Below are 27453 nucleotides of genomic sequence, written 5' to 3' on the forward strand. Positions count from 1 at the left end.
CAGTTAAAATAGAAGTGTAGATGATGTTATTGTGAAACTTGGAAATCAATTTATTCCAAAAAGGGATCTGTTTTGATATCTTGGATCAAATGTTCCAACCGAAGGGGAGATTATGGAAGATGTTACTCATAGGATCAAGGTAGAATGGTTAAAGTGGAGAAGTGCATTCAACATTTTATGCGATCCTAAAATTCCTTTTAAGCCTAAAAAAAGTTTTATTGGACAACTAGAAGATCATTTTTGTCATATAGCTCAGAATGTTGGGAAATTAGGTCCCAATGTGAGCAAAATATGAGTGCAATTGAGATGAAAATGTTAGGGTAGGTGTGCAGCCATATAAGCAAAGGCAAATAAGAAACTAGGTCATATTAGTAAGATTAGAGTAACACCTATTCAGGATAAAATGCAGGAGTCATGATTAAGATGGTATGAACATGTGAGAAAAAGATGGATAGAAGTTCTTGTAAGACTAGTAAATGAAATAGAGGAAATTTGCAATTAAAGAGGGAGAGGAACTGTCAACGATTGGGAGGCTGACCTTGTCCTTATTTTCGGGCAAGATCAGATCATTTTGATTGGTTTCTTGATTATCTTTTCTTCCTAAATTAGAGTGTGTATCTTCTAGAGCTGTAACTTTCTATATCTTGTTGTATCCTAAATTGTACAGGTTTTCAAAACTGAATTTGGAAACTATCTTATTCTGTTTTTAGGAACTTCCTAAATTGGTAGGAAGTCTTGTATATAATCAGGTCCTTTCCCTCAAAGGATGAATAAGATTGAAAGTATTTTTTTCCATGTCTTGCTTGACATGGTATCAGAGCCTTAGAATCATAGTCACCATTCTTTGGGACTATTATCAATCTTCTTCATAGGATATTATGTCTACTACCCAATAACCCTATGCCGGATTCAGTCGATTCCAGCAGTGCAACAGAAATTCTGTTCGTTGGAACCAATAGTGTAGGCTCGGGGGAGAATTGTAGAACCTTCAAGTAGCTTACCGGTTGAACGATAAGAACTACTTGAAGTGGTCCTAGCTAATCTGCACGTTCTTAAAGGGAAAAGGGAAGTTAAGCCATCTTTTGGGAACTGATCCTAAGGAGGGAGATCCCACGCTTGCAGCATGGGATGAGGAGGATTCCCTAGTGATGTCTTGGCTATGGAACTCCATGGTTCCGGAGATCATCGATACTGTGATGTTCCTAACAACAGCCAATGACATTTGGGAGGTAGTAAAGCTCACCTACTCCAAGGTTCACGATGCTGCATTGTTATGTGTTTGCATCGAGTCTATCCTAGAAGAAGTTAGTGAAGTTAGATTGATTCAAGTGGCAGTGTTAGTTAGTTAATTTGAGTTTAACGGTAACTTAATATATGACGGGTATATTAGACATCGTGTAGTTTTTCATAATTGCATTGTCCTCCCAAATGCCTATAAATATAAGGCATAGGGCAATTGCTTGGCATCATTCATTCTACATTTTACGAGTGTTGTGAAATTGAGAGAAAAGTCTAGAAGCAGTTAGCCTTTGTAATCTCAGTTGTGACTGTACTCGTGCGAGAGGGATTCTTGTACTGATTTCATTCAAGATTCTAGTGGATTGGTTCTCGGGACAAGAGGTTGGATGTAGGATCATCATTGATGATCTGAACCAGGATATATCCTTGTGTACTCGTGTGGTTTGCATGTTTCTTCTCTTACTTTAATTCTGTTCTTATTGTGTTTTATGTTTTGGGATCAAATTAGTGTGTATGACTGTAAATTGGCAAGAACGAGTGATTTTCAGTGCTCCCAATTTCACAAATTGGTATTAGAGCACGGGTAACTCATCAAGAAAGCCAAGATTCATTAGTAAGCGATAGTTAGACTTGTGGGAATGGCTTCTACAGCCTTTGCCACTCGATATGATATTGAGAAATTTGATGGGAAGAATGATTTTGGCTTTTGGAAGATGAAGATGAGGGCCTTGTTGGGAAATTTAAGACTGGAAAAGGCACTTGAAGGCGAGTCCAAAGTGCCAGTCACCTATATTGTAGAAAAGAAAAAGGAAATAGGAAAGAAGGCCTTTAATACTCTAATTCTAAGCCTAGGAGACAACATTTAAGATGCAAGAAGGGCCGAAACTTCAGGGTCACATAGATGACTTTAACAAGTTATGTCTTGATTTAGAGAACATAGAAGTTAAGTATGATGATGAAGACAAAGCCCTAGTATTGCTGCATTCATTACCTAAGTTCTATGAAACCTTTGTAGATATACTCAAACACAGTAGAGGCACAGTGACCCTAGATGATGTAATTGGAGCATTGAACTCATAGGAATTACAACAGAAAGTTGAGGGCAAGAACATAGCAAGGGATGTTCTTGCGGTCAAGATTAGAACAAATAGAAGAGACCCTAGGGGTAGGGGTAGATCTCGGTCTAGGTCAAAGAATGGTAGAAAAGTCATTAAATGCTATCATTGCCATGAAGAGGGGCATATTAAGAAGCATTGCCCTAAAAGAAAGAAGGAATTCCAAGATAAAATTAATCCTGAAATTTCATCCTCTATTTGTGAATTCGACTATGACAGTGCTGATGCTGTAGTTGTGTCTAGCAAGGCAGATAAGGAGGTTTGGGTTCTTGTTTGGGGTTGTTCATTCCATATGACATCCCATAGAGAATGGTTTCTAAACTATAGGGATATAGGTGGTGGAAAGGTACTATTCGGAAACAACCATGAGTGTAATATTAAGGGAATTGGAGACATTAAGATTAAGATGCATGATGGAATTATTAGAACATTAACTTCTGTTAGATATGTTCTAGAATTAAAAGGAAACCTAATTTCTCTTGGAGAGTTGGATAAAAATGACTATTCCTATAGGGGGGACGGTGGAGTTCTAAAGGTATCAAGAGGCTCACTTATATGCATGAAGGCTGTCCTTCAAAATGGGATATATGTGCTGCAAGCTTCCACATTGTGTGGTGATGCAGCTATAGGTGAAAACAAGACCTATGAGCACACTAGGATGTGGCATTTTATGATGGCTCATATTAGTGAGCAAGGCCTTAGAGAACTGTCCAATTAAGGAATATTAGGTGTTGGAAATATTTCAGAGTTAGACAAATGTGAATCATGCATTTTTGGTAAGTCTATAAAGGTAAAGTTCCCTAAGAAAGCTATTCATTCCTCAAAAGTCCCCTTAAAATACATTCATTTAGATTTGTGGGGCCCTAGTTAGTCTTTAACATATGGAGGAGCAAGGTATTTTCTATCAATTATAGATGATTTCTCTATGATGGTTTTGGTTTATGTGTTGAAATCAAAAGATCATACTTTTGAGGTATTTAAAACCTGAAAAATCATGATAGAAAATCAAAAGGGTATGAAAATAAAGATCATTAGGACTGATAATGGTCTAGAATTTTGCAACAAGGATTTTACCCAAATGTGTAATGATAGTGGCTTCCTAAGACACCTAACAGCCCCTAGAAACCCTAAGCAAAATGGCTTAGCTGAGAGAATGAATAGGACCTTACTTGAAAAGGTGAGATGCATGTGATTCCATGCTAGATTGCCTAAGACTTTTTGGGGTGAAGTTGTAGCTACTGCTGCATATGTAATAAACAGGTCACCATCGGCTGCAATAGGGTTCAAAACACCTTATGAAATGTGGAATGAACATAAGCCTAGCCTGGATCACTTAAGAGTGTTTGGGTGTATAGCTTATGCCCATGTGAAGCAAGGTAAATTAGAACCAAGAGCCAAAAGATGCTATTTATTGGTTATCCATTAGGGGTTAAGGGGTACAAATTATGGAATTTGGAAGTAGGAATGCCAAGGACTATAGTGAGTAGGGATGTAACTTTTGATTAAAATTCCTTCATAAGAGATATTAAGATAGAGGACCAAAAGGATGGGAAAGGAAAATCTAAGGCTGTGGAAATAGAACAACAAGATGAAACCTATTATGTTGCCATTGATAGTCAAATTGATCAAGTAGCAGACCAGCAAGAAGATAGTGCTGGTTCCTCTAGCTTAGATAGTGATCCAGACCTAGGGAGATATAATGTAGCTAGAGATAGGCAAAGGAGAGTGAGTAGACCTCCTGTAAGGTATGGATTCTCCGATTTAGTGTCCTATGCACTGTTAAGTGCAATGGAAGTTGCTGTAAAAGAGCTTCTTACTTCAAGAGATTCAAAGAAATGGCTTGCTGCCATGGAATCTGAGATGGAATCTCTTAAGAAGAATGATACTTGGACCTTGGTTGATAGACCCTTAGATAAAAGGGTGGTAGGCTGTAAATGGTTGTTTAAACTCAAAGAAGGAGCATGAAGTGATCAAAAACCTGGGTATAAAGCTAGGTTAGTAGCAAGAGGATTTACCCAAGTTGCTGGGGTAGATTTCATTGAAGTTTTCTCACCGGTAGTGAGACACACTTCCATTAGAATTTTGCTTGCTATGTCTGCTCATTTAAACCTAAGCCTAGAGCAAATGGATGTGACCACTGCATTCCTTTATGGTGAATTAGAAGAGGTCATTCTAATGGAGCAGCCTAAAGGTTTTGAAGTTGGGGGTAAAAGCGAGCAAGTATGCTTGCTGAAAAAGTCCCTATATGGGCTAAAGCAGTCCCCTAGGCAGTGGTATAGAAAATTTGACACATTTATGTTAAATCAAGGGTTCAAGAGAAGTGTATTTGATTGCTGTGTTTATATAAAGCATATTTCTGCTAAGTTCTCAATTTATCTTTTCCTTTATGTTGATGACATGCTGATTGCAAGTCAATCAGATGAGGAAATTCAAAGTTTAAAGCTGAAGTTAAAATCAACCTTTGAAATGAAGGAATTGGGAGAGGCTAAGAAGATTTCAGGGATAGAAATATCAAGGAATAGGCAGCAAAGAATGCTCTAGCTATCTCAAAAGTTCTATCTTGAGAAGCTAATTAGGAAATTTCATATGCTTTATGCAAAGGAAGTGAATGTTCCTTTTGCCCAGCATTTCAAGTTATCTCATGTGCAATCCCCCATTGAGGAAGAGAGCATAAAGGAAATGAGCAAGATCTTGTATTCAAGTGTTGTAGGAAGCCTTATGTATTGTATGGTGTGCACTAGGCCAGATTTAACCCATGATATGAGTGTTACAAGCAGGTTCATGACTAATCAGGGAAAGGATCATTGGGTTGTTGTAAAGTGGATTTTTAGATACCTTAAAGGAACAATCAATATGGCTTTAGTTTATGGAGCAATTGTAGAAGAAGAGCTTAACATTCTAGAATTCACAGATTCTGATTATGCAGCAGATTTAGACAAAAGAAGGTCATTTACAAGGTATGTTTTCAAGCTATGGAACTCAACCATTAGCTGGAAAACCAATTTGTAATATGTGGTGGCTCTTTCAACCATCGAGGCTGAGTATATAGCTGTCACTGAAGCTACAAAAGAGGCCCTATGGCTGAAAGGATTAGTAAGTGAATTACTAGGGAAAGATCTTAAAGCTGTCCTAATGTGTGATAGCAAAAGTGCTATACACTTAAATAAGAATCAAACCCACCATGAGAGAACAAAACATATTGATGTAAGGTACCATTTTATCAGATAAGTACTTGAGAAGAAGGAAATAGATCTGATTAAGGTTGTAGGTGAAGAAAATGCAGCTGATATATTCACTAAAGCAGTCCCTATATCTAAATTGCATAATTGTTTATGGCTTTTGCAGGTTTTTGTGTGTGAATGATCAGGTTTTGTATGGAGGTCCTAAAGGAGAGCAGGTTGTAGAATCGGTTTCTGGAAACACTCATGCAAATGGTGGAGAATTGTTATGTGTTTGCATTGAGTTTAGCCTAGAAGAAGTCAGTGAAGTCAGATTGATTCAAGCGGCAGTGTTAGTTAATTTGAGTTTAACGGTAACTCAATATATGAGGAGTATATTAGACATTGTGTACTTTTTTATAATCCTTGTATTTTCCACCCAAATGCCTATAAATATAAGGCATAGGGCAGTCGCTTGGCATCATTCATTCTACATTTTACGAGTGTTGTGAAATTGAGAGAAAAGTCTAGAAGCAACTAGCCTTTGTAATCTCGATTGTGATTGTACTTGTGCAAGAGGGATTCTTGTACTGATTTCATTCAAGATTCTAGTGGATTGGCTCTCGGGACAAGAGGTTGGATGTAGGATCATCATTGACGATCTAAACCAAGATATATCCTTGTGTACTCATGTGGTTTGCATGTTTCTTCTCTTACTTTAATTTTGTTCTTGTTGTGTTTTATGTTTTGGGATCAAATCAGTGTGTGTGTGTGTGATTGTAAATTGGCAAGAATGAGTGATTTCCAACGCTCCCAATTTCACATGCACAAATCTATGAGATAAGGACTGAAGTTGCAGCCACTAAGCAAGGGGCAAGGTCCATCATAGAATACGCAAATCTATTGCAGATCTTATGGCAGGAATTGGACCGTTACCAATGCCTGAGGATGAAGTGCAATGAAGATGTTGCATTACAAAAGAGATTCGTGGAGAAAGAGAGGACATACGATGCTGGCCTCAATATAGAATTTGATGCTATAAGGGTACAAATCCTTGGTAAGGAGGATTTGCCTTCTTTAAATGAATTGATTTCTATAGTTCGTGCAGAAGAAGGAAGAAGGGGAGTTATGTTGGACAGTTCCCCGATAAAGATTTCTGCCCTAGTATCTCTAAAGGCTCCTAATTAGAATAAATGACCTAGAGAGGAGAAGGTGGTTGGGGACAAGACTCCCTATGGTGTACCTATTGCAAAAGCCTAGACACACCATAGAAAAGTGTTGGAAGCTCCATGGAAAGCCATCCAAAGGAGGACAACTAAGGGGCCAAGGACAAAGTTAGGTGTACATGGCTAGCAACCACTAGCAAGCTGAACAGAAGGGTCTAGAATAAGGAGATGGCCTAGAGCTTAACATGGCTGAAATTGAAAAACTAAGAAGCTTTCTGGAGTCCCTTGGCAAGAAAGATGAGAAAAGTACCTGTTCTCTTTCTCTCACAGGTATTTCTTCTCATTCTCTTACCATACATGCTTCAGGAATAGTTCAACCTAATTTTTGGATCCTAGACTTTGGGGCTACAGATCACATGACCCCTTTCTCACATCTTTTTATCACCTATAGTCCTTGTCAAGCTCCTGAAAAATTGCAAGGGTAGATAGTTCTTTAACCACTATTGTTGGCCAAGGGGATGTTCTTCTTAATGAACATCTCACCCTAAAAAATGTCATTCATGTTCCTAAATTATTCATTAACCTCATCCCTATCCAAAAACTTATCCTAGATACTAATTGTAATGTTAATTTCCATTCTACTCTCTGTGAGATTCAGGAACAAGACATGAAGAGGATGATTGGACTTCTTAGAGCTAGGGTTGGACTTTACTACCTTGAGGGATCGGGTGAGTAGGACGAAAAGGAGGAGGTTCCCCTTGTGTCATGCCTGGCTCAATCCAACAAAGATCAGCTGTGGTTACATCATTATCTTCTTGGTCATCCATCTTTTTTGACTCTTAGGGTGATGTTTCTAGTTTTATTTAAGGGTCTTGATGTTAAGAATTTCCATTGTGTTGTATGTGAATTTGCAAAGTACAAAAGAGTGTCCCATCCTCTGTCAAATAAAAGACCAAATCTTCCTTTCTCTTTAATTCATAATGATGTTTAGGGCCCTTCGATTGTTCCCAATATTTCTGGAGCACGTTGGCTCATCATTTTTGTAGATGACTGCACTAGGGTAGTGTGGCTATACCTGTTGAAAATAAATCTGAAGTGGGTACAATTTTTCCTACATTTTATAACATGATTAAGAATCAATTTTGGGTGGAAATCAAAAGACTTAGGTCTAATAATGCCAATGATTTCTTTAATTAGTCCCTCGTAGTTTTCTTTCAACAAAAAAGTATCATTCATGAATCCTCCTACCCTTATACTTCTCAATAGAATGGAGTGGCCGAGAGGAAGAATGACCACCTCTTAGCTATTATCAGAGCACTTCTATTCCACCATAATGTTCCTAAACATTATTGGGGAGAAGCAACTCTAACAATTGCTTTTCTTATCGGCAGATTGCCTTCTCAAACTCTTGAATCTCATAGCCCAATCCAACTTCTAACCAAGTACTTTCCTGATGTTCATGTCACTAGTTGTTGAAAACCTAAGGTATTTGGGTGTGTATCCTTTGTTCATGTTCCTACTCTTAACAGAGGCAAACTAGATCCTTGTGCTCTAAAATGCATCTTCATTGGATACTCCTCTACCCAAAAAGGTTACCAGTGCTATCATCCTCTTTTTAAGAAATTCTGTGTTAGCTGATGTAACTTTTGCAGAAAACATTCCTTATTTTGGCTATCCTCATCAAGGACAGAGTCTAATCTTGACAGATAGGGATTAGTTTCCTTTTCTACCTAATCCTGACTTGTTATCATCCTCTCTCCCATCAGCTATTCCGAAGGATTCACCAGGTATGACACTGGAGGACCCCCCTCACAAGGTACTCCTTTGGAGAAAAAGAGTATTGGAAGAACTTGAAGTTAAGACCGAAGGCCCTATGAAACTCTTCTGTGACAACCAATATGTCATTAGTATTGCCAAGAACCCTATATGCCCCAATAGGACTAAGCATGTGGAAATTGATCATCACTTCATCAAGGAGAAAATTGAAGGGAATGTTATTGAGCTAGTTTACACCCCCAATAAGTTCTGAGGTTGCAGACATCTTACTTAAAGCATTGCCTCGAAAATGCTTCGAAGACCGAAGTTTCAAGCTTGGGATGAACAATATCTTCACCCCAACTTGAGGGGAAGTGTTAATGATATAATATCTCAACATTTAAATTTCAAAATCTTCTCCATTTTAGGCTATGCATAGTTAGGAGGATTTACAACTTTTTTGACTTTCTTTGTGTTACATTAGCAAGATGTTAGCTTGGTGTAGGGGCTGTTTGGCTTTGCTAGATACTATTTAGCTTTGTTTAAATAAGTTGTGTTTTTGGTATAGCTGGAGAAATGTTCCAGCATGCACGTGACAGGTGTAAAGCCAAGTGGACTAAAAGCTAACCATTTTTGGTGCCTGAATTTGGACATGGATCATTATAAATTCCAATGATCTACGCCTAAGTCCACATGATGATTGAATTGGAAATTAGTTTCCCTCCATCCTCTCTTCCCTCTCATTTATGAATTCTCTTTCTCTCTCCCTACACTTCTCTTCCCCCTAAATTCCCTCTATTCGTTTTCTCAACTCCTCTCAGGAGCTAAGGATTTCCCTTGTCAGATTGGAGATGATATGACAAATTGGTATCATAGTAGAAACTTGGCTAGCGGATTCAGGTGAGCTTGTAGGCATGGTCGATAGCACTTGGATGAAACAAATGGAGATGCAGTTACAACAAGTAAATGCGATGGTGATGGAGATATAGAGTCGGGTGGGATCGATGGAAGAAGTGATAGGAGATCCTGTTGATAAGAAGTTGGAAGTCGTCTCCCATCGAGTGCGAGGGGAGATACATGACTAGATTAGGGAGGAGATGCGAGAACACAACAACCTGGTGCGAGACTAGATGCAACAATTTGCGATGATGTTCGCTCATCAGGCACCTATAAGGTTATCCCCTGATTTCCCACCTAGAGAGAGAATGGATCCCATACTACCAGGTATTGGTACTAGTCATAGAGCAGTCGGATCCTCGAATTTGGGAACTTGGGAACGGATCTAGTAGCTATAGTAGAGAATGTGACAAGCAGGAGGTCTGAGGCTCCGATGAATTCCAGTCCTTCAAATTTTCCGATGCCTAAGCTAAAATTGCCTGTGTTTGATGAGATTAAGCCCCAATGGTGGATTAAGAAGTGCGAGAAGCTGTTTAATATTCATCAGGTGACTGATGACTAGAACGTTACTCTAGTAGCATCATACCTGAACGACATAGGCAACGTTTGGTTCCAAGGATGGGCAGGAGTGGGATAATTGCAATTGGGAGGAGTTTGCTAGGGGAATCTGCGAAAGTTTGGAGAATGGAGAACTATAGACATTGTAGAATAATTTAATAAGCTAAGGCAGATGGGGACTATGCATGAGTATCAGCTCAAATTTGAAGAGTTGAAATCACTCATGTTGAACAAGAATCCCTATATGACTGAGTACTTTGTGTTGAGTTTTATAAGTGGATTGAACGATGATCTCAGGTCCATGGTGAAAATGATAAGGCCTAGATCGGTGTAAGAGGCAACAAAGGATGCCTTGCTACAAGAATTAATGGTAAAAGCGTTAATGAAGAAACAGAGGGGCCAAATGAGAAGGGTTAAGCCAAGAATGGTGCTATCAGGAGGAAGGATGCAGAGCAAGGAGAATTTTAGAGGAGGAACTGGGGTGAGGAATATGGCCAATTTAGTCCCTAATTCGAGTTTACCACAGAGGGACAAGCTCATTGAGCAAAGGAGGGCTACTGGACTATGTTTCAAGTGTGGGGATAGATATACCATCGAGCACCAGTGCAAGAAGTAGTTGCTTCTACTGGACAGAGAAGAAGAGGAAAAGGAGGAAGAGTTGGCAATGATAGAAGAAGAGGATGAATAAGGGAAGGGGGCTATTTCCTTATATGCAATCAAGGGAATGGCCAGTAGTAAAATTATCAAAATAGAGGGAAAGGTGCAAGACAACACCCTGATGGTCTTGATGGATAGTGGGAGTACCCACAATTTCATCGACGAGAGCACAACTAAGAGGATGAAGTGGCCATTGGCCAGCACACACCCACTGTCCGTGATAGTAGCCAATGGAAGTAGAGTAATTAGCAAATCCGCATGCCTGGGATTTTGTTAGGAAATGCAAGGGGAAGAGTACCAAGCTGATTTGAGGCTATTGAAGTTGGGAGGATATCACATTGTGCTTGGGGTCGATTGGATGAGGGTAGTAAGTCCAATCAGCTTCGATTTCAATAAAATGGAGGTGACCCTAGAGAAGGAAGGAAGTAGATGTCATATCCCTAGGAGTAATGGAAGATCAATATTGTAATAAAAATATAATAAAGGGGTAATCTTGTAATAGGTTTATAATAATTGTTAGAATATATTTTAGCAAGTGGTTAGAAACACATAGGAGCATGTGCTAGGTTGTTTGAAGGAAAATATGCCTATATAAGCTTGTTGTAATGGGTTTGTTTCTTTATCCATGAATGAGTTAAAATCTGATTTCTCCTGCTCCACATTCTCGCCCTTTCTTGATCTTCATCTCTTTATTTTCTGTTCTTCTAATCCCCCTAACACTTTTTCTAATTTCCCCCTCATTCTTTCAAATCTCCTCCTAATTTGCTTCTGTTCTTGGCCTTAGTTGAATCGGATTCTTCCAATTCCCAAACTGATCAGAGCAGTTGTTCATGACAAATTGGTATCAGAGCAGTCGTTCGTTGACTGTGAGTTCTGAAATTCAGTAGTTATCCGATCCGATTTTGGAAGTAAACAAGCCGATTTGAAGTAGAGCCTACAATTCTCAGCTGAAGGTGAAGAAGAATTCCAAAAATGATTTCATAGGTGCTGTAATTCAAGCAATTATCAAGACGTTATACAGAGTCGATTAAGTTCGGAATGTGGTGGAGCACGATCTAGAGTCGGAATTGAAAAACGAAGTAGCATCAGGCCATTAGACGGTTGGGTGAGACAAAGGCGCTGATTCTGGTGAGAAAGGAAGGCGCAAAGTGCATAGTTCTAAAAGGCGCGAGACGCAGCGAGGCGCAAAGGGTCCTGGGCGCCTTTGCGAAGCGAGGTGCACCTTTTAGAAAAAAAACTCAAAATCTTGTAAAATTATAAAAAACTATCAAATTATTAATAATAACACATGCATATCATTAATGTTTCATTATCTTCAAATTCTAAACTAACAGCATCAAAGTTAATTCATTCATCATGCAATTTCTAAACTAGAAACATCATCAAAGTTCAAACTTAAAGTCTCAAACTCAAACAAGTACCAATCATCGTGCAAAGTTCTAAACAAACATATAAACACTACAAGTCCACAATCAATAAAGAAGTTTTAATCATCATCATACCCTTCACCAAATTGAAAATCATCATCTTACGGTGCCATATTTTGCTCATCCCTGATTTCCTGTTATTTTTCTTCTTTTGCATGTACTCTCCAATCTCTTGTTTTATTGATGGAGGACATTTTGGAATAGCTTTAGTATTCTCCACAATCAATAAACAATACAAGTCCACAATCAAGAAAATACTTTTATTTTGAAAAATGCTATTTTTCTAGGTCTGGAAGATTAGCGCATTTTTTCTAAGTCTGGAAGATTAGGGCATTATAAGGAGACATATAAGAAAATGTTTTCATTTTGAAAAACTATCTCCCGATATTTTGATAGTTAATATTCATTGTTGTTAAAATGATTTTTAATGAATTTTTCAAGAAATAGTAGGTATGTATTTTGGGGGTGGTAAAATTGTTAAATCTTGAGTTTGTACAAAAATTAAAATTCTATTTTCTTATTGTTATGGATTTTGATTTTTTAGATATTTTTATTGAATCCAAATGGGGGGTACTTTCTTATTTACATTTATGTATTAAAGAAAATGGAAGGTAAAATATAAATAAAAGAAAATGTGGACATTTACTTAAACTAAAGAAATGTAAATAAATAGTGATGTATACATGCTGAAACTGAGAAGAGGGGATGCTGGAGAGGAGAGGAAGAAAGGATGCAGGCAGGATGCAGGCGCGGGTTTCATGAGGCGCGCCTCTCGCCTCTGCGCCTCACCTTGCAAGGCGAGTGCCTTGCTGAAACCGCCTCGCCTCAGCTCAGGCGAGGCGTTAAACTGGTGCCTTAAGGCACCTTGCAACTAGGCGCGCCTTTAATAACTATGGTGAAGTGGAAGTAGGTTTGGGGGCAGTCATTGAATCTCAGAATTGCACACAGAGCTTGGGCAATCTTGAATCCGTTGTAATCCTGTATAGAGAGCGATCAGTGCAAGAGGTTGACAGCTCGCGGCTAAGGCTCCAATTTTGTCCGGAATTGAAGGCAAGCAAGCCAGGAGGATTCACGATTGGAGCCTGTGGATAGTGATTGGGTGGTGATCGGTTCAAGGAGGAATTGAACTTGGATTGATCAAGCAATGATTTTGAAAGAATCAGTGAGTTCTAGCATTTCAGTGAGTCTGGGTGGGCTCTCGGCAAAGGATTAATTCTCAGCCTTCATGATTTCAGTAGATTTGAGTTCGAGTATTGAAGACGAGTCCACTGTGACTCTCGGTCGCGAAATTCAAGAAACGTGAGTACCATCAGAGTCGTGCAACGTGCCGAGTGGCGCCGACTGGATCGAAGTCGCTGTGTGTGTGTGATAGAGGCAAGCAAACCCAGGCGATCTTGGTTGTTGCTCCTTAGCAACAAATCTCGGCCACTACCCAGCTTTCGATTCCTTTTATTGCTGCTAAATTCTATAAGGTCTCGGCCAAATTATAAGAGGCTAAAGTCCAAGATTGCAAGATTGATTGGGTGGTAGGAGGTTGATGAACAGTTCTGGCCCAGATTGAGAAGGCTTAAGGCGACTTGTCCGTGGCTCCGATGAAGGGATTGAGTAGCGAATCAGTGAAGAGGAATTCCGCAGGCAGTAATTCCAATAAAATTCTAGGTTGCTAGTAAGGTAAACAAAGGGTAATTTCAACTTTGAATTCTTGTTAATTTTGTTTGAATTAGAGAGGTGAAGAAAAGCAGTATGTATATAGCTCCTTTCTCTTTAAAGTATGTTGATTGTGAAAAATCGGCTAAGGGGAGCAGTGCACATAGGAGACCATTGGAGCCTCAATTGCAGCAGAAGAATGCTTCATTTTTAGTTGGAATGGAGCCTCAATGGTAGCCGAAGAAGGTTGCATTTTCAATTGGTGGCAATAAGGATAAGGAGCAGTGTAGCTAGAAGAATCAAACATAGGGAAAGAAGTTTGAGAATAAGTTTAGCCGAAGGGACAAAGGAACAAGGAGTGGGATTCATGAGGAGTGCGAGGAATTTGGCCGTATGTTCCGTGAGAAGCTGGAGGAGTTTGCGATGATACTGATTAAGAAGTATCATTACAACTTCCCTGCTAAAGACTTTGATGATTATCGCGAGAGTTTTAACAAAGATGAATTCCTTAAAATAAAGCAACCGAAGGGGAAATTGAGGAGGCAGGAAGCAAATTCATTGCATACCTCCAATGTGGAGTGGAAGAAGTATGTTGGCCTAGGTGGAATGGACAAGAAAGGGGACGATAATGACAGTGCTGGCAGCAATAGCAACATTTGTGGGGGTTTGGTACAAGGTGTGTGGGCAAAAGGAGAATTAAAAGAACACATTGGTTCCTTTGGAAGAGAAGTTCCTGATGAGGATGTTCCGAATGATACTCATGGAAGGCCAAAACTAGAGTTGAATGATGCAACTAGCTGGATGATAGAGATAACGGGAGACAGCCAGGAGTTTTTGGAGTTGAAAAAAAATTATCCGACTGAGATTGACAAGATAGAAGAAGAATTAATACATCAAAGGGCTATTACCAAAAGGTTGCAAGAGGAAAGCTGGGAAGTATTTGATCAAGTGACCAATGAAACCAAGGCCAACTTGTTACCCTTGGCATCTAATGCATGGACTGAAGGATTAGATAACGCGGAGGGTTCTTTATCAAACTATAAGAGGAAGACAACACTAGCAGAAGGAAGACTTGCTGATCCTAAACGATGCCACCGTGTTGCTGTCAATTTTGAAGATGATGAGAGGAGGGGAGCATATGTGGTAACTTGTCAGATGGGTGAATTTCGGGATGAACATCATTTGAAGGATTTAAGGTGGCAGGTTTTAGCTGCTACCTGCAACAAGAAGCGGTTAAATTCATTAATTCACTAGATGTGGACATATTGATGGGATTTGGCATCATATTGGATCCTCAGACTATAGGTACTAACAATCTTAATTTGGTAGCTATTGCAAACCCAAGGGAAATGGTCTGTTACTCCTTGAAGAAAGATGCAGCCTTGATTGCAATAACTATCATTTTTGTTCTAGTTGATGAGAACTTAAGAACGACGAAGAAGAGATCTAGAAGTAGAAAGAAAGGAGGATGATCCACATAGAGAAGGCTGGAATTGGATGAAGAGTAATGGTTACTTGCAACAAGTTCTTGGGGACAAGAACTCTCTCAAAGAGGGGGGAATAGTCATGTTCCTAGGAGTAATAGAAGGTCAATATTGTAATAGAAATATAATAAAGGGATAATCTTATAATAGGTTTATAATAATTGTTAGGATATATTTAGCAAGTGGTTAGAAGCACATGGGAGCATGTGCTAGGCTATTAGAAGGCAAATATGCCTATATAAGGTTGTTGTAATGGGTTTGTTTCTTTATCAATGAATTAATGAGTTGAAATCTGATTTCTCCTCCACATTCTCGGCCTTTCTTAATCTTCATCTCCTTTTCTGTTCTTCTAATCCCCCTAACACTTCTTCTAATTTCCCCCTCATTCTTTCAAATCTCCCCATAATTTCCTTCTGTTCTTAGCCTTAGCTGAATCGGATTCTTTTGATTCCCAAACTGATCCTAAGTTAAGCCCTAGGTTCATGACAGTAGAGTGGTGCTGCAGGGGAATATGGAATTGGGAACATGCAAGTTGATCAATGGGAAGAAACTACAACAACTAATTAGAAGGAAGGTGTCCCAAGTAGTTTAGTTATTTTCCATTGAAGCAACTGAGCAGCTGGAGGAAGGGAGTGAAGGGGGTCCTGAACATGGAAGTCCACCATCTATAGCCATCTGGAAGGTACATGAATTGGCTTGTCTTGATGCATTATTGGTTGAATATCAAGACCTCTTCATAGAACCTAAGAGCATACCCCCCAAAAGATCCCTAGACCACACAATGCCCTTCCAACCTAATGTTGAACCAGTGATCATTAGCTCCTACTGTTATCCCCTTAAGCTCAAATTTGAGATTGAAAAACTTGTTAAAGAAATGTTGAACGGAGATATTGTTAGACCTAGCCACAACCCATTTTCTTCATCCATCCTGTTGGTGAAAAAGAAAGATGGTACATGGCGTTTTTGTATCGATTATAGGCAACTCAATGCCATCACCATTAAGGACAAATTCCCAATACCAATTATTCAAGACTTTTTAAATGAGCTCAAGAACACATCTATATTCTCAAAACTAGACCTAAGGTCAGGATACCATCAAATTAGGATGGATCCAAAAGATATCCCCACAATAGCCTTCAAGACTCACCATGGCCATTTTGAATTCACCGTTATGCCATTTGGCCTAATCAATGCCCTTGTCACATTCCAAGCCCTCATGAACTAGATTTTTGAACCCCACATCAGAAAATTTATGTTAGTCTTCTTTGACGACATCCTAGTCTATAACCCTTCATTTGATCAACACTTAAACCACCTTAGGGCTACATTTGAGATCTTGAGATTCAACCAATTGTATATCAAACAGTCAAAAGTGTTCTTTTGCACAAAAATAGGTGAAATATCCAAGGCATGTGATTTCAAGGGCTAGAGGGGGCAATTGACCCCAAGGAAATTGAGGTTGTAGTGTCATGGCCTAAACCCACCAGCATTCGGGCACTAAGAGGGTTCCTAGGGCTCATTGGTTACTATTGGTGATTTGTGAAGAACTATGAACTGATTAACAAGCCCTTAACGAAGTTATTAAAGAAAGAAGGTTTTAAGTGAAACCCTAAGGCTGAGGAGGCAAAAGGCAACTAAAGAAAGCACTAAGTGAAGTGTTAGTGCTAGGTCTGTTAGACTTTAGCAAACCATTCGTACTAGAGATTGATGCTAGCAAACAGGGCATAGGGGTTGTCCTTTCACAAGAAGGCGGGCCTTTAGCTTTCCTAAGCCAATCCCTAGCCCCCGGACACCAGGGTCTCAGTTTCTATGGAAAAGAAGTGATGGCAATCCTTATGGCAATAGAGAAGTGGCAACATTACTTGGAAGGAGGAAGGTTTATTATTCAGACAGATCATGAAAGCCTGAAGTTCTTAATACAACAGAGATTATGTAACGCCCCACTTTTCAAATATACAATGAAGCTAAATACAACCTAATCAGGCTATTTACAACACACTAGCGTTATTGGAAATCCTTTATCAACGGAAGCAAGGATCGAACTTGAGTACACTAAATAGCTAGGATTTCCACAAGTTTAATAAAAATCCGTCACGCACCAACGTATCAAAAAACTATAGCAGCCTTATGAATACATGAGAATTTGCAGTACAACCGTAAAACCGCACACAAATGCCATACATCTTTAAGTATCTTAGCTGCTATTTACAGTACAATATTGGAAATACAAATACTACGCTTGGTTTACAAATATAAATAGCGATTTCGTAAAAAAATTCCAAAACTTAAAAACTAACCCAACACCACTTCCTCGCCTTTACTCGAACTGGAACCTGGAATACCTGTCACATCTGACATACCTGGAACATTGAATGTTCCAGGGGTATGAAACACCCGAGTTAGACAGTTACATCTAAGTGAGTGGTACAAAACAGGAACAATGCATGCAAGAACAATATGCAGTTATGCCAAGAAATATGCAGAAATAAGAATGAAATCTCCCAAGATCATGTCAATATAAAAACATTCCATGTGGTAGTAAGGTCAGAGTGTTGCAATCACCCTCGCAGTTATCAGGGTAGCTCATCGCAAGAGCACGAGATCATAGCTCACCACAAGAGCACGAGATCTCCTGTGATGTCCCGCAGTTATCATGATAACTCACCGTAAGAGCACGAGATCCCCCTTGATGTCCCAACAACTAGCCACAGATACAAATACCGAAATGCATATAAAATAGGCAAGATATGCTCAAAAGCAATAAAACATGAGATATAACCTCTCGGCCCCCTTGCACAGGCACGAGGTATCCTCCTTGTCATGTATGAACCCCTCGGCTTCCTTACACAAGCTCGAGGTAGCCCCCTTACACAGGCCCACGTGGTCAGCCCCCTTACACAGGCCCCCGTGGTAGTTCACACACGACAAGCTACTAACTAGCCACAGTCACTAAAACGACATGATGTATGACAAAGCAGAAGGAATATGATATGCAAGCCACAAGTCATGCACGAACGCTGTTATGGTCAAACTCGATGCAACAAAGTAGAAAGGATATGCTCGAAACAAAGGGGACATAAGACGTAAGCAACAAACCATCCACAAATGAAACCAAGAGTGATTAAGAGAAAGCAAGAAGCATGCACAAGAACCACTCACCTTCGGGTTCATCAGAAAGTACTGTTTACATGCAAATTGAGGTTGTTTACTGTCAAAACATGAGTTTTCGTAAGGTAACTATCAAATATGTTTACATGAAAGTGTGGGTATTGAAGTAAGGGTCATTGGTGCAAAATTTCAAGAAGAAAGAAGGTCGAACGCGCCCTCATGCGTCTTGGGAAGGAGCCTCACGCGCTGCCACCCGCAGCCCTCACCCAGCGCGTGAAGCTCACGCGCCGTCCCTGTTTTCGGACAACTTTCGATCTCCTTCGTTTTTCAGCCATAACTCGGTCGTTTTAATTCCGATTTGACCCCCGTTTTTTCCTATAGCTCCCTTTTTCAATACTCTACAATATTATAACAAAAAACCAGATTTACCTCGCTGTTTTCCGACTGATTTGGCTCGAACTCTGACGAGGTGCAATTTTCTGTCGAACCTTCATATTTTCTTCGTTTCTCCACCAAATTCACTCCCTTTTTTTTGCAGAACCTCCCCTTTTTTTTAAGAACAAAATCCTCACTTAGAAACTCTCAAAATAACCTCCTTTCTCTCCTTTTGGTATGGCCGAATTCCTTCCGTAGTGACTTATTTATAGAAACGCTCGACTAATTCCATTTCGTCACGTGTCGCCCTTAATCATAACTCATCATTATTCTCACTATCCTTTGCCACTTGGTGCCACAAGATTAAGCCACTTGGCCTTGAGATTTGAGCCTCATAATTGCTCTTCCATGTGTCCCAATTCCATGGTGCCAAGTGTTATTTAGATCATCATTACTTAGCTTTGGAGATTTGGCTTCATCATGCTTACGCCACTTGGCTCAATAGGATTTGACACTTATCCTTAAGATTTGCACCCTACTCACGACTTTTCTTCCCTTGTGACAAGTGGCCCTAGAGATTTGGGCCTAATCATGACATATCAAAATCTCTCGACGAATAGTTTTATGCCACGTGTCATTGGGATTTGAGCCATCATCATTCTTTTATCTTATGGCGCCATGTGTCTCGAGAGATTTGGGCCGCCATCATTACTTTCATCTTATGGCTCTAAGTGTCCCTTGGGATTTAGCCATCATCATTATTTTCATCTCATGGCGCCAAGTGTCCCTTGGGATTTGGGCTATCATCATTACTTCCACAAAATTTCTTTTCGAAGAATTACATATGCATCCCGAAACCTTTAAATTTTCGGAAGATATTTCATTTATTTAACGGCAATAACTTACAAAATTTTTGGGTATTAAGTTAGATAGTTGTGAGTTAATGAGTGTTAATTGTAACTTCGAGTATGATTTGTGGCTTTAAGGAATGTAATTAAGGATTAAGGAGGAAGGTGTGGCAAGGTTGCTCTAGATCATGTTACGAATTATTATGAGTATTTGGTGATGACATTTGGATTAACGCACCTGTAACCCTTGTGAGTTGATGATTGAGGTGTTCAAATCATACTTAGATTAGTTTGTGATTGTATTTATGAACCAATATCTGACTTGTTCTCCTCGAGAGAATTTGAGCATGAGAAAGTGTCGGTACCAGGAGTGTGACTATTGCATCGTGTGCTAAGTGGTCTTGGGGAATCGGAGGTTTGGAAAGGGGGTGATGGAATGGTAATTGCATACATGGGTCGGGATAGGTCGTAACTATGAGTGGTATGTTTTCCTCGATATGGGCATGTGAGGAGTTGCGGGTTTGTTTAGGAAATGTGTTTTCCCTTAATAGCAAGCAATGGGATTGCGGTTCCCATATTTGGCCTTTGGGGAAGGGAAATTTTATTCTAGTTACCGACCCGACCTTCAGTTTGGTATGTAGATTATCATACACCCCAGAAATTGTGAGCAATTAGTTTTGATTTGATTATCCTGAACTCTGCCCTTGTTAATGCAGATGCTGATGCAGTAGTGGGCGTGCTTTGGCAGCACTATATGAAAGTTTGAGATCTTCATGATTGCTTGGGGTACTTGTTCTTCAGAAGGATTGGAATGCGGGGTAGAGACAACAGATAGAGTTTTCGAAGGGTTGTGGTTGTATGATCCAGTACCATCTCGGGAGGATGAACGTTGTGGCTAATGTGGGAACGAGCTTGCTCTGATAGCCTGTTCTGATAACATGAGAACAGGGACTGGGTGGAGGCTCTTAGCCCATTATTAGTGGATGTGATTTCCTAAGAAAACGTCTATTTACGTCGCTAGTCTGGCGATTTGCTCTCTTCTGATGAACAAATCTGGCAAGCTATTTTAGAATACTCGAAGGTATGGTCATGTGTTAACAACTGGGAATGGGTCAAAAACCCTGACTGTGGATATTAGATAGAATTTATGTGCCTGAGGTCAAGAGTTACGGCAAAGCATATCGGACGAGGCACATCAAGCCAGGTATGTTATCCATTCTGATGTGAGTCTTGAGGAAAAAAATAATACCTCTTGGGAAAAGGTGTTCTAGAGACACCATGATTTTGAAGAATTTGTTTGGGAAGAGAAAGAGAAAATTGAGTGAGTTTTGAGGAATGAAGTGGAATTTCGAGGACGAAATTTTCTTTTAAGCAGGGGTGAATGTAAACAACCACAACAACATATCCAGCCTTTATCCCACTATGTGGGGTCGGCTACATGAATTCTAGACTTCCATATATTTATGTCTTTTGTCATATTTTCATTGAGGTCTATACACTTCATATCAAACTTTAGTGTCTCTCCCAAAGTTTTCTTGGGTCTGCCTCTACCTCTTTTTTTGACCAATTGTTTCATTTCATCAACTCTCCTCACATGAGCGTCTCTTGGTTTCCTTCTCACATGACCAAACCATCTTAGTCTAGTCTCTCTCATCTTTTCCTCTATTAGCACTACTCCTACTTTATTACGAATTACTTCATTTCTAATTTTATCTTTTCTTGTATGGCCGCACATCCATCTTAACATCATCATCTCCGCTATGCTCGTCTTTTACTCATGCTGGTATTTGACTGCCCAACATTCTGAGTCGTACAACAAGACTGGTCTTATAGCTGTCTTATAGAATTTTCCTTTCAATTTTAATGGAATTTTACCATCACATAACACCCCCGATGCATTTCTCCATTTTAGCCAACCTGCCTTAATTCTATGTGTAATATCCTCGTGAATTTCTCCATCTTTTTGAATCACTGATTCTAAATATTGAAAGTAGTATTTTTTTTGTAAGATTTGGTCTTCCAATTTTATTATAACATCCTCTACTCTTGCATTCTTACCAAATTTACATTCCATATATTATGTTTTCTTTCTACTTAATTTAAATTCCGTAGATTCTAAATTGTTTCTCCATAACTCAAGCTTACTATTCACTCCTTCTTTTATTTCATCTACCAAAACTATGTCGTCTGCAAATAGCATACACCATGGCACTTCTGTCTGAATATCTTTAGTGAGTTCATCCATTACTAAAGCAAATAAGTATGGGACTTAGTGCAGAACCTTGATGCAATCCTATTGTAATTTTAAACGGTTCCTTCACATGTTCTGACTCTTGTCTCTGCACCGTGATTCATGTTCTTAAGAGCTTGTATATAGGCTATTCGGACTCCTTTCTTCTCTAAAACCCTCCATAATACTTCTCTAGGGATCCTATCATAGGCCTTTTCTAGATCTATAAACACCATATGTAGGTCCTTCTGATGATCCCGATACCTTTCCATTAAGCGCTTCAGTAGGTATATAGCTTCAATTGTTGACCTACCAGGCATGAAACCAAACTGATTTTCCGAGACATCTGTTTCTTTTCTGAACCTCTGCTCTATTACTCTCTCCCAGAGTTTCATGGTATGGATCATTAATTTAATTCCTCTGTAATTTTCACAGTTTTGAATATCTCATTTGTTCTTATAAATAGGGACCAAAGTACTCTTCCTCCACTCATCTGGCATCTTTTTTGATTTAATGATCGCGTTAAATAATTTTGTTAGCCAGGAGATGCCCTCTTCTTCCATGCATTTCCATGCTTCTATTGGTATATTATCCGGTCCAACCGCCTTATGATTTTTCATCTTTTTCAATGCTTGCCTTATTTCAGTTGAACTTATGCGTCGATAAAATGTATAATTCACGTTCCCTTTGGAGTTATTAAGATGTCCCAAACTAACTCTTGTGTTGCCATCATCATTGAATAATTTTGTGAAATACTCCTTCCATCTCTCCTTAATTGCTCCCTCATTTACTAATACATTTTAATTTTCATCTTTTATGCATTTCACTTGATTTAAATCCCTTATTTTTCTTTCTCTTGCTTTGGCTAGTTTATATATATCACTTTCTCTATCTTTTGTATTAAGTCGTTTATATAGATTCTCATATGCTTTTGACCTTGCTTCACTAACAGCTTTTTTTGCTGCCTTTTTCGATTCTTTATAATTTTTTTGATTTTCTTCATTGTTGCATTGATATACAGTCTTATAGTAATTTTTCTTATTTTTAATTTTCAATTGTACCTCTTCATTCCACCGCCAAGACTCCTTAAGGTTAGGGGCTCTACCATTTGTTTCTCCAAGCATTACCTTTGCTGTGCTTCTCAGGGCATTAGCCATTTCTCTCCACGTTTGGTTTGTCTGTCCTTCTCCATTCCATTCTCTTCTATCCCTTAATTTTTCTTTGAAGATTAGTTGTTTCTCCCCTTTCAAATCCCACCACCTGATTCTTGGATTTTGTTTTATGTGGTTTTTTCTCTTCCAATTTCTTACTTGGACGTCAAGTACTAGAAGTCTATGTTGAGTAGTCGAACACTCTCCCGGTATCACCTTACAATCTCTACAACACACCCGATCCTCTTGTCTCATGAGGAAGTAATCTATTTGGGTACTTGATGTGCCATTTTTATATGTGATTAAGTGTTCGTCCCGTCTTTTGAACCTAGTATTGGTTATGATGAACCCATATGCCATTGCAAAATCTAGAATAGACTTACCCTCATTATTAATTTCTCCGAATCCATACCCTCTCTGTACCTCTCTATAGTTATTTCCGTCTCTACCCACGTGACCATTTATGTCACCTCCTATAATCACTTTCTATCCTCTTGGTATCATTTGTATGAATCCTTCTAGGTCCTCCCAGAATTTTACTTTTATCTCCTCACCTAACCCCGCTTATGGTGCATATGTACTAAAGATATTCATAGTCATTCTTCCTAGAATAACCTTCACCATAATAATCCTATCCCATATTCTCTTTACATCCACTACCTCATCTACTAAACTTTTATCCATAATAATCCCCACTCCATTTTTTGCTCGATCATTTCTTGTGTACCATATTTTATATCCAGTTTCTGACAAAGTTTTTTGCTTTTTTCCCTATCCATCTCGTCTCTTGAAGGCACATAATATTAATCTTTCTCCTAATCATCACATCTACCACTTCCATACCTTTGCCTGTTAATGTTTCTATGTTTCATGACCCAATCCATAATCTATGATTTTGTTTTTGGCTTTGGCTTTGAATTTGATTTTAATTTTGGTTTTGATTTTGATTTTGATTTTGGACTAACTTCTTTACCCACATCCGTCCAAGCAAATGCGGGAACCCTTGCTCATTTGTCACTACATCCGGGCGCCGATGCAGCGGCCCTAGCTCACTTGACACTACACGCGAGCAGTGTAGCGCGTCGCTATGAAGGGTTACGCCCACGCCCAAACGATTTTTCATAATTTGTCTAGAGTTCATGTTTTGGATTCGACTAAGTTTTACGTTGGCTGTCGGGGGTGAATGTAATACCCAAAAATTTTGTAAGCTATTGCTGTTAAATAAATAAAATATCTTATGAAAATTTAAGGGTTTCGGGATGCATATGTAATTCTTGGAAAAGAAATTTTGTGGAAGTAATGATGGCAGCCCAAATCCCAAGGGACACTAGACGCCATGAAATGAAAATAATGATGATGGCCAAATCCTAAGGGACACTTGGCGCCATAAGATGAAAGTAATGATGGCGGCCCAAATCTCGAGGAATACATGGCGCCATGAGATAAAAGAATGATGATGGCTCAACTCCCAATGACACGTAGTGTAAAACTATTCGTCGAGAGGTTTGATATGTCATGATTAGGTCCAAATCTATAGGGCCACTTGTCATAAGGGGAGAAAAATCGTGATTAGGGTGCAAATCTTAAGGATAAGTGTCAAAATCCTATTGAGCCAAGTGGCGTAAGCATGATGAAGCCAAATCTCCAAAGTTAAGTAATGATGATCTAGATAACACTTGGCACCATGGGATTAGAGCACATGAAAGAGCAATTATGAGGCTCAAATCTTAAGGCCAAGTAGCCTAATCTTGTGGCACCAAGTGGCAAAGGATGGTGAGAATAATGATGAGTTATGATTAAGGGCGACACGTGGCGAAATGGGATTAGTTGAGCATTTCTATAAATAAGCCACTAAGGGAAGGAATTTAGCCATACCAAAAGCAGAAAAAGGGAGGTCATTTTGAGAGGTTTCTAAGTGAGGATTCTATTCTTAAAAGAGAGGGGGAGGTTCTGCAAAAAACGAGACTGAATTTGGTGGAGAAATAAAGGTTATACGAAGGTTCGACGGAAAATCGCACCTCGTCGGAGTTCGGGCCAAATTAGTCAGAAAACAGCGAGGTAAGTCTGGTTTTTTGTTATAATTTTATAAAGCATTGAAAAAGGGAGCTATAGGAAAAAATAGGGGTCAATCGGAGTTAAAACGACCGAGTTATGATCGAAAAACGAAGGTTGCGCATGAGGGCTGCGCGTGGCAACGCGTGAGGCCCCTTACCAGGGCGCGTTCGGCCTTTTTTCTTCTTGAAATTTTGCACCAATGACCCTTACTTCAATACCCACACTTTCATATAAATATATTTGACATTTACCTTATGAAAACTCATGTTTTGGCAATAAACGATCTCGATTTGCATGTAAACGGTATTTTCTAGTGAACTCAAAGGTGAGTGGTTTTTGTTCATGCTTCTTGCTTCCTCTTGATCACTCTTGATTTCATTTGTGGATGGTTTGTTGCTTACATCTTATATTCCCTTTGTTTCGAGCATATCCTTTCTACTTTGTTTCATCGAGTTTGACCATGATAGCGTTCGTCCATGGCTTGTGGCTTGCATATCATATTCCTTCTGCTTTATCATACATCATGTCATTTTGGTGACTGTGGCTAGTTGGTGGCTTATCGTGTGAACTACCACGAGAATCTATGTAAGGGGGCTAACCACGTGGGCCTGTGTAAGGGGACTACCTCGAGCTTGTGTAAGGAAGCCGAGGGGTTCATACATGGCAAGTAAGGAAGATACCTTGTGCCCGTGTAAGGGGGTTGAGAGGTTACATCTCATGTTTTATTGCTTTTGAGCATATCTTGCCTATTTTATATGCATCTCGGTATTTGTATCTGTGGCTAGTTGTTGGGACATCATGGGGGATCTCGTGCATCTCGGTATTTGTATCATATTTCTTTTTTGATTTAAGGATCGCATTAAATAATTTCGTTAGCTAGGAGATGCCTTCTTCTCCCATGCATTTTCATGCTTATATTGGTATATTATTCGATCCCACCGCCTTATAATTTTTCATATTTTTTAATGCTTGTCTTATTTCATTTGAACTTATGTGTTGATAAAATGTATAGCTCACGTTCTTTTCGGAGTTTTTAAGATATCACAACCTAACTCTTGTGTCCCCACCATTATTGAATAATTTTGTGAAATACTATATCCATCTCTCCTTAATCGCTCTCTCATTCACTAATACATTTTGATTTTTATCTTTTATGCATTTCACTTGATTTAGATTCCTTATTTTTCTTTCTCTTGCTTGAGCTAATTTATATATATCCCTTTTCAAAATGATAGCGCCTGTTCAGTTATAGAAAGCATTTTCTGTTTTTCAACTCCAATTTTCTACTGAATAATTGAATCTCCCATTAGAAAATAGAAAATTCAATTTTCTAATTTTTCAACTTTATACTCATTAATTATAAAATTGGAGTTAAAAACTAGAAAATGTTTTCTACAATTGAACAGGGCCTCAAGTTTTCATTTTTAAATAAATACGAAAATTGAATACAAAATAAAAAAGAAAGCTAAAAGCTGTGTCACATGACCTCTAAGATGTCCCGGTTTAATATTTGTTTATGCACATTCATTTAATAGCTTTGGAAACGTTCTTTTTTTGTTACTCTTTGATCGCCCCCTCTAGTATCAGTGTCTTTAGGTTTTCATCTTTTATACACTTCACTTAGTTTGATCCCATCGTGCTTGCGTGATTGTGATTTCTCTCTCTTGCTTTGACAACTTTAAATTTTATTTTAGTTTCTGTCGTATCCCTGCTGTTTCTGTATTTTTTTTTTCTTTTTTCAAATCACTATATCTCTGTGTTTGGTTGTCTCAATACCCTATTGTTGCTTCTTAGGCTCTGCCAAATGACATCTATGTATTAAGTTGAAACTGCTTTGAATTATATGGATGCAAAGGTTCTATATGTTTATCTTGTATTTCCCCTATAATTGCCAAAATAAGTAAAATCGTCCTTCAACTTTGTTATTGCTTGTGATAGATGGACTACATATGAAGTATATTTTTACTAAAAATTGCTGTACTTTCATGGGTAAATGAAATGCTGGAAATGTTTCTTTTAGGGCGGCTATCCGGTGTCATGGATGATAGAGGAAAATACATATACATCTCACTGGAAGAAATGAAAGCTGTTGCTGATTATATCAAGCGTGAAGGGAGGGTTAGCATATCGCACTTAGCTAGCAAGTCCAACCAGTTCATAGATTTGGAACCAAAGACCCAGTTTGTTGAGGAAATGGGCAGCCTGGAGGAGATCACTGCTGCTTAATTCTATGTATGTGAGTTCATGTCATCTGGATACCAAAACATTTTGATTTACCTGCATTGCGCATTGTGGGCTCGCCTTTTCGGCTTCTGCAATGAATATAACAGCGTTTGAGTGAAAGCTCGGTAATATGTACAGTTTGATTTTTGCAGGTTTGGACCCGTGGCTGAAGTTGAATGAAAGAAACATCGACTCTTTCACTGACATGGTTTTGACGGGTCTAATGTTTCCGACAAATTTACTTTTAGTTCCAATCATATCTACTGACCTTTCCTGTATAGACGTCATACTGAAACTCTCTGTAAACTGATACTTTTTTGTTTATAAGAAGAAATTCAAATCCAGTTATTTTGTGGTCAA

The 27453-nt window shown here is 38.9% G+C and overlaps 1 protein-coding gene across 3 annotated transcripts in view; it reads left to right on the plus strand.

Annotated features, from left to right (window-relative positions):
- LOC127811975 (DDRGK domain-containing protein 1) overlaps nt 1-27453 on the plus strand; it is a 38453-nt gene extending 11000 nt beyond the window's left edge. For 2 of the 3 annotated variants that reach the window (XM_052352200.1, XM_052352202.1), the window contains exons 8-9: nt 26891-27102; nt 27246-27453. In XM_052352200.1, the coding sequence (XP_052208160.1) occupies nt 26891-27096 (206 nt within the window). In that variant the 3' untranslated portion in view covers nt 27097-27102; nt 27246-27453. Of the gene's footprint in view, nt 1-26890; nt 27107-27245 lie in introns of all 3 variants that reach the window. The other variant, XM_052352201.1, reaches the window with a different exon arrangement.

Source organism: Diospyros lotus, chromosome 10, assembly GCF_014633365.1.
Source record: "Diospyros lotus cultivar Yz01 chromosome 10, ASM1463336v1, whole genome shotgun sequence".
Lineage (NCBI taxonomy): Eukaryota > Viridiplantae > Streptophyta > Magnoliopsida > Ericales > Ebenaceae > Diospyros > Diospyros lotus.